The sequence below is a fragment of the Sceloporus undulatus genome, chromosome 4 (genome assembly GCF_019175285.1).
Source record: "Sceloporus undulatus isolate JIND9_A2432 ecotype Alabama chromosome 4, SceUnd_v1.1, whole genome shotgun sequence".
NCBI classification, from domain to species: domain Eukaryota; kingdom Metazoa; phylum Chordata; class Lepidosauria; order Squamata; family Phrynosomatidae; genus Sceloporus; species Sceloporus undulatus.
The window spans coordinates 221,451,514-221,463,858 of record NC_056525.1 but is presented as its reverse complement, the minus strand read 5'-3'; the positions used below and the strand labels follow the sequence as shown (position 1 = coordinate 221,463,858).

The window sequence follows — 12,345 nt, the reverse complement described above, 5'->3', positions numbered from 1 at the left end:
TCGTTCCGCCGCCGCGTTCGTAACCCGAAAATCTTCGTAAGCTGAAAAAGCCATAGGCGCTAATAGCGAAAGCCGCGATTTCGTGCGAAAAAGCGCCGAAAAGCACCAAAAAATTTTTTGTAACCCGAAATAACCTTCGTAACCCGGAACAGTTTTTTTCAATGGATTTTTTTCGTAACTCGGAAATTTCGTAAGGCGGCGCATTCGTATCCCGGGGTACCACTGTAATAGGAATGGTCTGACACAGTAAATCAGTAGAAAGGCTCTACTTAGAATGAAGGAGATTTGACATGCTATAATCTCAAAATCTCTATAGATTTGTCCCTTAAACATCTGAGTGAGAGACCACCGTTTCTAGAACAAAGCCTCAAATTCAAGGCAGATTCAACGCCTACAGCACCTTGTATTAACTGGCCATCTCCCATCCAAGTACTAACCAGGCTGACTCTGCTTAGTTTCCAAATCAGACAGGATCTGATGTCTTTAACATGTTTAGGCCCAGAGTAAATTCAACTTGTAATTGTATTCTGAACAAACAGTCCTTTTAACAGAATTCAAAGATACAGCCGTGTTAGTCTGTAGAATCAGTATGTAGAGAGATTTTGTAGCACCTTTTCTTTCAATTAATCTCAAACGTGCTACAAGAATACTTTCAATAGCTATTGTTGCTGTGTGCCTTCAAGTAGTTTCTGATGTATGGCAACCCTAACACTGGATTTTCTGGGGCTGACTGAGAATGGTTAACTCACCCAAGGTCACCCAGTGGATTTCCAATGACAAATAGGGAATTGAACCCTCATCCTGATACTAGTCATAGTCCAGTGCTCAAACCACTGCACCATGCTGTAATGGCAATATTTTTTCAATAGCAAGCTTTTAATTCTATTGATAGTTCACTTGTATTTTCACTTTTGTATTTTTAATTGTATATGTTGTAACTATTGTAACCTTCATTGAGCCCCAAGGCTGGAGAAAAGGCAGGATACATATTAAATATGGGCCCTTTTTATTAAAAAAAAAGAAAGAAAAAGAAATGAGTGTTTTTGGAAAAATAGAAAAAAGTATAACATTAAAAAGGGGCCATTCTCCCCCCGGCCCAACATGGCTTCAAAATTTATCTCTACACATCCCTCTGGGGATTGGCATTTAAGTCTTCTAGGGCAGGGATTGGGAAAAGGTAGATTGAGATCTACTGGGTTTCTGAATTCCATCTGTTAAACAATAGCAGCAATTAAAAAGTCTCTCTTTCTCGCTAGCGTCTGAAACAAATGAATAAAAACTTACAGGGAAAAGCAGGTGTGAGAATTCAATTCAGATAATGAAAAGACATTTCTGAGCTGAGCATTTGACCCTGAATTCCCTTCATAAATATTCTGAGCTGGAAATGGATGGAAACCCAAACCTCTCAAAAGATGCATTTGTTACCAAAACTGGCACTTGTCACTGAATCAATGAATAACAAATACAGCAAGGGTTTTACAGCAGATAAGAGTAGTCAGGTCCCTCAGCTGATAGAAAGACTATGCCCCCAATTCAGCAGTTGTCCATACTGGAATAAACACCTTAGAATAAGATCAACCTGTGATCTCAAACCCAAAGCTTTAAAAGTGGAATTAGTGACAAAGAAAATAATCTTGCAGAGGTGCAGCCAATCTCTGTATTTTAGAAGCTGTGAGAAGAGTAAAACGAGCATGCAGCTAAGAAAAAATCCACTCCCCTATACCCCTTTCTAGTGAGATCAAAGGAGAAAGCACATAATATAACCTGAGGAACATGCCCACACTGTTCAGGACTTGGTTACATACCTCTTGGTATACATGCCTCTTGGAAGCATGTAACGAAGTCCTGAACATTGTGGGCACGTTCCTCTGGTGATCAGGGCTCCCTCTATTATCACAACAAATACTTGGCTGTAGTTGGTGGATCTTGCAATCAACTGAAAACACAGAGGTGTTACAAGACATGCAGAAATGCTAGATGTGAAAGTACGGAAGATTTAATCCAATGTCTCTAAAGAGCAGTACACAGGGACAGATGGTTTATGCTTTGTGCATAAATAAACAGCAAATAATCAAAAAAGGAAGCAAAGCCTTACAACCGTCTCCTCTTAGCCATGTGAGAGAGGGCAGGGCCAGCTGGAAGCCAACGTTTATTATTATGAGTGAACAGAGCCATTATGTTTGAAGATAGCTATAATGTTAAACCTTGCATCGCTTCTTCCTGGGTTTCCAATGTTTAATTTCAAACATGATTCATTAAATGTTTATGTACTACATGTTTATTGTTACAGCATTTGTTCAATCTTTATCCATATAAGTTAACTTGCATCTTTTATCCTTTTGATTTCTATTTGGTCATTTGCCCAGGCTTTATCTTCCAGAACACTATTACATGCCAATATAATTTTTAATTACCTCTGTAGTTGTCCCAAAGTCAGCAGATGGACTACATGTGCTGGTATCTGGTGGAGCTGTCCCAACGCTGCTTTTAATTGGGGAGCTAGGAGGTGCAGGCCCTGAAGCAGATTCTGTATGGGCCTGAGAGTGATGCAAAACACCTTTCTTCTGAATCTTATTCCAGACTTTGCTCATTATATCTGTTAGTTCATACAGCAATTGCACCTTATATAGGAAAAAATAAACATTAGCTTTAACAAATCACTTAATTTCTCTTTTAAGAATGCCTGATTTCATATTGCAAATACAGTGCACCTGCCCCAACCATGGGCTTGCCATCCGCAGATTTGAACATGTGCAGATGGCAAGCCTCACTGATTTCATGCGTGCACCACCATTAAATACCATGGAACTTGAGGTCCCACAGTTTTTGCTATCTGCTGGAAGGAGGTCCAGAATGGAACCCACCCACCCCCAGGATAAAAAGGGCCCACTGTAGATCAGTTTGACATAACGACATTACAAACAGTATTTTGATTCTTATGAAAGAAAGTTTTGCATGAAAGATTATGCTTAGGGAAGCTTTCCTGCTTACAACCTAATTTCTGATATTAGATAATGTGTATTAGTGTGTATTGTTTTATAGTGTGTTCTTTTAGAGTTATTTTAATGATAAATTGTTAGATTATATTTTGCTGCTTTTGATTTTTATCTGTATTTTGGCAGGTTTTTATCTGTATTTTGGTATGACTTTGTAAAGCCCCGTGTAAAACTTACAGCGCTATATAAATAAATTTTAATAATAATAAAGAATATCATTGTATAGGAAGCAGGCCTTAAAAATCAGTACAACTCATTGTGTAAAACATTACGTTACAGCTTTAATTTTTTTAAAAAAGTTCATTTTACAGTTTCTGGACTATTTCACAGACTCATATACAAGCTGCCTCTTCAGTGGACTATGAATCAGTTCCAGATTCTAAAATCTATTATGTAAAGTGAAGGAGTTTTGTTCCCATGGTAGATAGAAAGTTTCTAATCTATAACTAGAAAACCAATAACCAATATGCAACTGATAAACTATCTGAGATAATTCATTCTAATATTCAGATAACATTCTGTATAACATGTTTGACTAAATTCTAAGGGATAATGTCTTCATAAATAAGCATTAAACAAGGAATTTGCATGACTACAGGTTGTCATATATGTATAAAAATCTACTATATAAAAATAACAAATAAAGATATTTTATATAAAGTATTCAGTTGCTGACACACAGAATAAAGAAAACTGGATTTTTCCATTGTACAAAAGAAATGCTAAGATACACTGTCATAGGTCAATAGTAGCTGTCTTGAGTTTTTACTTGGTCTGAAATTGATATATTTCACTGACTGCATTTGATTATCATAAGGGTGGTGGTTTCTATTTTGCATGCTGGTGGCAATGTCTCTAGAATGATTTTTTAAAAATCATTTCCATGTACACATCTAATAATTAAGAGGAGCCAGTCCTGTTATGTGGTCTCTTTTATTCCCAGTGTTGGCGATACTTCTTAAATGTTGTGGTAGCTTTGGTAGCTTATCTAAAAATTATAACTATAAGTAAATTAAAAGCAAGAGAACAAAGCTAGTACATTTTTAATGCATTTTCTTCAAGTTTTATAATGGCAACCTCAGATCTCTCTTTGTGGAGCTGTTTGTGTGATTGTACAGGGAAATGCAGAGATATACATCACTTTGGATCTTACTGCATCACAATTGTTAGCTAGTACCTGTATGCTAGCTTGTGCACAGACCTCTCTCATCAGAATAGAATCACAGAATCATAAAGTTGGAAAAGACTAAATTCTATAGTGTTAATTTGCTACTTACTGGTGTTGTTATGTCCCTTCAAATCGACCTCAACTTATGGCAACCCTATCATAGATTTTCTTTTGTTCAAAGGAGATTTGCCATTGCTGTCCCCTGAGACTGAGACAGTGTGATTTGTCCAAGGTCACCTAGTGGGCTTCCATGGCCAAATAGGGATTTGAACTTTGGTCTCCTGGAGTCTTTTAACTATTAGCTAGTTATTTGTGTTTCATATGCATTGCCAGTTATGAAGTTCTACAATAATATTTGCTACTCTCTTATGCAGTCATTGTGTGCATTTTCATTTTTGTGTATTCAAATATAACTCCCACTTTCAGGGATCTGTGTGGATATGGGTTACTGAGTCCAATCAGTCTAAAATGTGCTAATCTCAAGATCAAATACTCTCTTATAGTTGTGTAGACTCAGAACATGTATGATGAATTCATAGGTGTGCTCTAGTAATGCGTACTACACAAGCTTGTGTCCTTAATCATAAGTTTTTAAAACCATAGAAATGGGCAAGGAGGCAAGCAGTTACCACCACTAGACCCAACACTAACTCTATTTCCTCTAAAAATGTTCCAGGGTTTGGGTCATATGCATCCTATTCAAGTTTAGTAACATGGTTCAAAACACAGCAGAAATAATCCAGTTTGAGACTGCTTTAACTGCCCAGAATTCCCGAGCATTGAGCCAGAACAGTTACAGCAGTCACAAATTGGATTATTTCTGCAGTGTGTTTTGAACCAGTGACTTTAACTAGGTGAATGAGCTGGTAAATGGGAGAAGACTGTTTCAACTCATTCCATATCCAAATCTAATGAGAATGCAGGCCTGAATAAACATCAGAGTAAACCTTTGCAAACACTTCATATTTACCTATGACTGTTTATAATGGATCAGGATACTGTTACTTTCACCTTGATTATAAACAGATTGGATTATTACAGATTGTTACATGGAGCCATTTAAAATAGTGCTTGGAATTTCAAATGGTAGAAGATGAGACATCCTAGTTACTGATGGGGGACTGAGGTTTTTGGATCACTTTATACCAAAATTACATAATATTCACTAGTAGGTAGGCCATGCAGGATTTGGAAGATCACTTCCAAATCCTGCATCTGACCTTTAAAGTCCAAAAGAAAGGAATAGTACAAGCTAGATGGATAGACTCACCTACAGGACCTAAGCAGAACAATGGAGGACAGGGGGGCTTGGAGAGGTCTCATCCACAGGGTCACCATGAGTAAGGGTTGACTCCAGGGCAGTTAATAATAATAACCACAGCAACAACAAATTTTAAAGAATTCCACCTACTCTATAAACCAACGTGAACCTTAAAATTACTAGTTTTGGGGTATAGTGTGTAGGTATGAGGGATGGATTTTTTTTTTAATGGAATATTTTGCCCAACTGGCTCCTTCTCTTTCTTCTTTACAACTCTTAATTAATTTCTGCCATGAGGTGTTGCTGACCATCTGCTTTCCTTTCTTATATAGATTTGTTTCTGGTTTTGCTGCTTCTCTCTTAAGTTTTATTCATTGATATTTTATCTGTTTATATGTTTGATTTATGACTGACCCTTTTGAAAATCTGCATGAGGGAAAGGTTAAATTAGGGTACAGAAAGAAAGAAAGAAAGAGTCTGCTCCTTGTAACAGAGAGTACCATTACCTTGCTTGAAAATATGAAAGCAGGTATGTGTTAATTTGTACAAAGACTATATTAGATCATTTAAACAGATGTATCCACAGCGACAGCAAGGCAGGGCCCCAGCCTTTAACAGTACATCTGCAAGTGATTTCATTCCATCAGCCAAAAGATGCATTTATGTGCTGTAGCTATTACACTTTGAGACGAATTTAAATTACAAAACTTGAAAGAGCTTCAAAGCAAATCTTAATCTAAGTACCCTGATCTTGATGGCTCCGTTTTTAGGGTTTAAAAATGCTGGAAAGAAAGAAACTTCTTTTACAAAACCTAGAATAATAATCCTTAAATCAAGCGATTTTTAATTGACTTCAATAAATCAAATAAATGCACCAACCTGAGGATTTGAGCATTTTACTTCAAGAGACTCAAGGTCAACATGGAGACATACAACAAATGAGTTCTTGGATTCAGGCCCTGCAGCATGCAGCATTTGCGAAGTGACTGCCAGGGTGGAGGTGCAGCCCATGGGTTCTATTAAATTAAGAGTCATTTGCTGGCCAAGAAGAGTATACACACTAAAATGATCCAGATTGATTGTCCAAGGGAAAGCATCACCTGGAGAATAAGGAACAAAGCAAAACAAAAAGTGAAATAATCAGTAAATAACTTCAAAAATTTGATCAATAAAAATACTCAAATTGATTATTCTAAAAAAATACAGTGAAAAATAAACAAATGTCACCTAAAAATATTTATTTATAACAGGAATACTTTCTATAGTGAAAGCAACACCAAGATCCTAACCATTTCCAAGTATGCTGGAGAAACGTCAGGAATAAACTCTTCTAGAACATGGCCACATATAGCCCGAAAAACTCACAAAAAAACTATGGATGCTGGCCATGAAAGCCTTCAACTTCACATTTCCATTTTCACCTCATGTATAGCTTACATGCCAAGAAAACTGGACTCATATTCCATGCTTCAGATGTGTCCATGTGCTAGAACTGTATTGTTGTGGCTGTATTTAAAGAACTAGGCACACCAAAACAGAGCAGTTTAAGCTTCATTTTTTCAGTGGGAGAATTTATTTTCATTTTTTAAATTTTTTATTAAATTTTATTATAAAAACATACACTGTCTATCTCTCTATCCCTCTTTCTCCTTCTTACCCCCCCCCTTATCTCTCTCCTCTTCCACCCTAGTGGGAGAATTTCAAGAATGTGCATTTCCTCTTAGATGGGACATAAATTGATTTGCATTTTTTGAAAAAGTTTTATATAGTTTTGCTTACTGGATTATTTTGCTGCTCCCAAGGTAACCAGGTGCAAGGGAGAAGCTTCACCCTAGAGAAGAGGAACTCTAAATCCTTCATCAGGGCAGAGAAAGGTGACATGCTCTGGACTGAGAATTGGTGTGGACTGGGAAAGGGAGAGATTTTAATTACAGGAGTCACTCCAAGACAAAGGACTCTTTCCAAGAATTGAGTACAGCTACTCCTTCCTCAGTCACATGTCCACCCCACACAGTTTCAAGTGTCCACTCTGCCACAAAAAATTGTTTCTTCTGCTACCTCTTCTCTCAGCCTGTCTGATGAAAGAAAGCAGGTGCAGCAGTGCAACTCAAACCTACCAGCCAGGTCCCAACAAGGCTCAGGCAGGTTCTCAAATGTGAAAGCTCCTGTTTGCAGCCACTTCTCCTCTGCCACCCTGTGCTCTTACTCTGTCCCCAAATGGTGCTGCTCTGAGTCACAGAAGCAATGCCCTGTACCCAAGTCTCACACAAGTTTCCCAAATGCTACTACTAGCGAACGACGCCAGTAAGCGAGTGAACTCATATGGGCAGGCAAAGAGCAGGAGATAACCCCACATAAAATGATTAGGGAGGCTGTGTGGTGGCTTTTTGGGGACCCTAAAAAGAAGTTATATCCCCAGCATGGTCCTAAAGGTTGCTGGTTCCCCTTGTCTTTCCTGCACACCAATACTTTGACTGAAGGCTCCCTGCTGTCCCCTTTTTCCCTCACTGGCCCCCTTCTGCCCACTTTCCATCTCACTGCTCCTCTGGATCCTTCCACCTCTCCCCGGGGATGGAAATCACTGTTCTAGACAGTGAGGAAAGGTGAGGAGAAAGGGGGTTTCACCATCTGCCAAAGGCAACATCTCATACTATCTGAGAGTGTCTCAACCCTTTGGGGGGAAGGAGGGTTAGGACAGTTAGAAAAGGGGGGGGGGGATCCGTAAAAATCACCACCTCCCTTTTTTCTACAAGAGAAATTCTTTGTAGGATCCGAAGTATTTTATAGACAGAGGGCATTCATTTGTTTATAGAGGGCAAGGTATGATTGTTTTCCCCTTTCAGTTCTTTTTGTACAAAAAGGAATGTTTTGAAAGTTTCAATGGGTCCAAGGAAGTAAAACCTGGAAATATTGGTCTTTTTTGTACTGCATCTCTCAAGAATCCCCCCTGCCAATACGGCAAGGGGTATTTTGAGAATTATAATAAATAAACAACATTTCCAAGCTCTTCACAAAGTATGTGAGAAAGCTAGAAATACCTTTTTAAATTAATGTTATTATGCACACACATCTGACTACTTAAGTAGTTTTCTGTTTCTTTATCTCTGGAGAGAAGGAATTAACATTAAATAGAAATATATGAGTTTACCAAAGATTTTCAGTGTGGAACAGCTCTGAATGAAAAGTCAAGTCATTACTAACATGTGTACTGCAGCTTAATCCAACATAGAAACTATAGGGAGTTACGCTGAAAGTCTACCTAGGCAAATGCTTTTGCTTTCCATCCAGACTTTCAGATTTTTTTGGTTGATTTCAAGTGAGTGAGCTTGACAATATTAGGTAGTATTTGAAATGATGAGGTGTGTGGCCACAGTTGAGTTCAATTTTTGTTTTGATCCGTGTATATAGATTAGCACTTGATTTACACATGTACCTTTTACTGTGGTTGTGCAAATAACACTGCATGATATTAAAGATAGGAGTAGTACTAGAATCCTAAACAGACAGTTGTTTGTATCGTTTGAGTTTAAAAAGAACATGGAAGACATTTAAAGCCTCTTTATTTGATTAAACATTAGCTTTTATAATTTCAGAATCAATCCTTAATCGTGCTAAATTATCTGATGCATTTAAAGCGCATTCAAGGTTTCCACAGAATCTCATACAATGGATCAGCCATGGAGAGATCTTGTTAATAGAAAAAAGGCAGAAAATTTAAAAACTTGATAAACACATCAAAGGATGGAATGGGTTCTGGGGACTTCTTTTCTCCAGATAATTGATGATGTAGTTATTAAGCAGATGCACTAAGAAGTGAGGTTAGCTAAAAGAAAATTCATAGCATAGCAAAATCAGGACTCCTAAAGCCAGTTACTAACCCAGACTAGAGTAGACCCACTCCGTGAATGAACATACATGACTTTTGATCTAGTAATTCACATTGATTTAGGCCATTACTTACATGATTTTCATTCATTTGCATTTGTCCATTTTTACTGTCCCTCCTCATTGGTTTTTTTGAAACTTTGGTACATTCTTTTTGACCTGCACAGCCACTGCCATGTAGCAACCCTTCCAGTTTGGAAAGTGTTAGCAGGGGTTCTTCATTATTCTCACACATAGTGAGATGTCCCCATGTCCTATTACCTTGGGACCTCTTTGTCTGCAGGCTTGTCATCCATGGATTTAACCATCCGCAGACAGTAAGCCCATTGTTCCCAATGGTGGTGCATGCATGTGGCTGAGCTAGTGGGTGTACGCACATTACGCCACCATTAGGGACAAGTGGACTTGAGGTCCCCCATATTTTGGTAAGGTCCAACTGTATTTTTATTCTTCTACAAAAGTAGGAAGCATCTGTATTAAAAGCACTATCCTGTACAATATTGTTGCGGTCAGGTAAATTTTTCAATCTAAACTGACCCTATAGGAAACTTCATGCATACTTACACACAAATTGTCATATATCATTTCTGTTCCATTTGTTTTTCATATAGTAAAAAAATGAATAGTTCAAAACAAAAAATTAACTATTTAAAAGCTATAATTTTAACTATTTAAAACAAATAGTAAGTTTAAAAGCATCATATGGCGCAAGTAACACAAACAATTACTTGCAATTCCCCAAGAATAATTAATTCTTTTTAGATGGTCATTTCAAGACATCAGACAAGCCAAAGAAAATTTGTTAAAGGAGGGAAATTGTCAATAGCATCAAACCCTATCAAATATAGACCCATAAAATTTCAAAGAATTAACAATCAAATTATTAAATTCGAAAATCTTAAGCTCACTTAAAACTGAAGTAACACTCAATGAAAAAAACCAATAAAATAAGGCAAATAATCAAAATGATCAGTGGATTCAAATGTTGGGGATGGAGGGTGTTTGTAAGAAAAAGAAGAAGACTAAATCTTAAATGATATAAGAACCAAAATCAGAAAATACTTGTAGCTGAACAAAAATCTTGAAAATAATGGTAGAAAGAAGGGCACACTTTGAAAATATTATATAATGGCAATAAAATCAAATAGCTGAATTAATTTTAGAAGCTACTCCTCCTCCCAAAAATATTTTTTAAACAACATTATTATATTTGAAGTGATTTCATCATATTAAAATATTCATAGGAAATAGTAGCAATGTGCCAAAATTCCTTCTTTTAGAATTTGAAATACTCTACCTTCTTCAAGAATTGGTCTTTGCACAACAAATGGAATCTCTTGCAAGGGCTCCATGTATTTGTGGCCAGCACTCATAACTTTTATCTGCGGTAAGCAAAGGACAAGAGTTCCAGGCATATGAGCCTGCCCATGATACCAGCTGCGGACAGTCCCAGGAATATCACCCAATACAATTGTACTGGGAGATGGAAGGCTGTCATTTGGAATGAACATACAGCAGGACTGCACTTCAAGCTGAAAAACAACACACAGACCTTATGACATCTTTACTGAACCTTGAGATCAAAATATTACACAACAGCAAGAATGATAATCATTTGCAAGTATTTTGTTTTATATATCACAGATTATTTTTAAAATAAAGTCACACAGCAGCAGCAGGTGTTTTTCATTTTTGAAATTTCCACATAGAAAAAGTCACACCTGAAGAGGTGTCATTTTAGCCTATAAACTTGTTCAGAAAAACATTAACACAAAAAGCTCAACATATATCTACCTTTCCACACCTCCTTCCGAGAGGTGACTGAGTTGGATAACGTACTTGCAAAAAAAGTAGGGTGAGAGAAAGAGAGAAAATCCTCCTGCTTTGCAGTTTATTACCTTTTTGTTAGCACTACCTAAAGCCTTCAGATCAGACTACTGACTCATAGGTTTGTATTTTCAGTGAAAATTCTTCCTTTTTTTAAAAAATAAAGTACAGAAAATAAAGTTCATTATGATCACTGTATCATTCTTAACGCATATGACATACGAGTTCCGTTATGTTGCCAAATGTTGCTCATTATTGCCAAAACCACACATTACTAGAACTGTAGCCCTTTTGCAATTATGTGCACATGGAATGTTAAATCTGGCTCAGGATCCTGGGAAATTTACTCTTAATATTTATGTGGGGTTTTAAAGTTCAGATTTGTTAACCTTCATCATACAGAACAAAGATCTCAAAGCATGCATGTAATTAACTTTCAATGGAAAAAGGATGCATAAAGTGTGTACAAAAGGACTCAGGAATCGGGTTCACCAATTATGACCAAAGGCTCCTTCATCATACCCAATCCTTATTTATTCCCACTGCTGTATCCTTAAATACTATCTTAACCCATTTCCAATACATTTTCCCCAAAAAGCAATTATCACATCTAAAATAAAAGAGTATACATTAATTAAGTTTATGTAATGACTGAAAAGACTGAAAACCAAGGGTTAGAATCCAGAATCTCCATTCCAGAAGTGGGAGAGCTCCACTTGTTCCACCACCCTATTCAGGGACATGCTTGTGATGTAACAGACTTTTAATGGAAAATGTTCTCCCATGTATTAGATACCATAGTAATAAGTTGGCAGCAATGGTGAAAAAATGGAATGTTGGAAATGACTGGTGGATTGTTTGAGGGGATTTGAATAAGGGTGGTGAATGAAGATTATATATATATACACCACCCTTTCCCCAAAACTGGGACTCAGAGTTAGAGAGTTGTGTGGTGAAGTGAACAAATGAGTGGGGATTAGGTTTGAGTCAGTCAGGTTTAGGAATTAATGTGTGGTGTTTAAGTGTTTGAGTTACCAAGGTGAAGACTGTGAGTGAGAATAAAATACTTGTTTTGATAGTATCAAATTATTAATCTGTGTTGTTTCATGCAACTTCTGTTAATAAAGTATTGTTTTGTATTATCATGAACTTTTGGCCTGCAGGAACTGGGTGGATGCAAGGATGGCTGGATGGCTGGATAGATAGAT

At 37.1% G+C, this 12,345-nt stretch overlaps 1 protein-coding gene across 7 annotated transcripts in view; it reads right to left on the bottom strand.

The window, feature by feature from the left end:
* VPS13B (vacuolar protein sorting 13 homolog B) overlaps positions 1-12,345 on the bottom strand; it is a 485,868-nt gene that overhangs the window by 250,753 nt on the left and 222,770 nt on the right. For all 7 annotated transcript variants that reach the window (XR_006103742.1, XR_006103743.1, XM_042465700.1 and 4 more), the window contains 3 exons: positions 10,608-10,842; positions 6,305-6,525; positions 2,415-2,621 (listed from right to left, as the gene is read on the bottom strand). Coding sequence is in view for 5 of the 7 variants with exons in the window: in XM_042465700.1 (XP_042321634.1) it covers positions 2,415-2,621; positions 6,305-6,525; positions 10,608-10,842 (663 nt within the window). In the remaining 2 variants the exon portion in view is untranslated. The remainder of the gene's footprint in view (positions 1-2,414; positions 2,622-6,304; positions 6,526-10,607; positions 10,843-12,345) is intronic.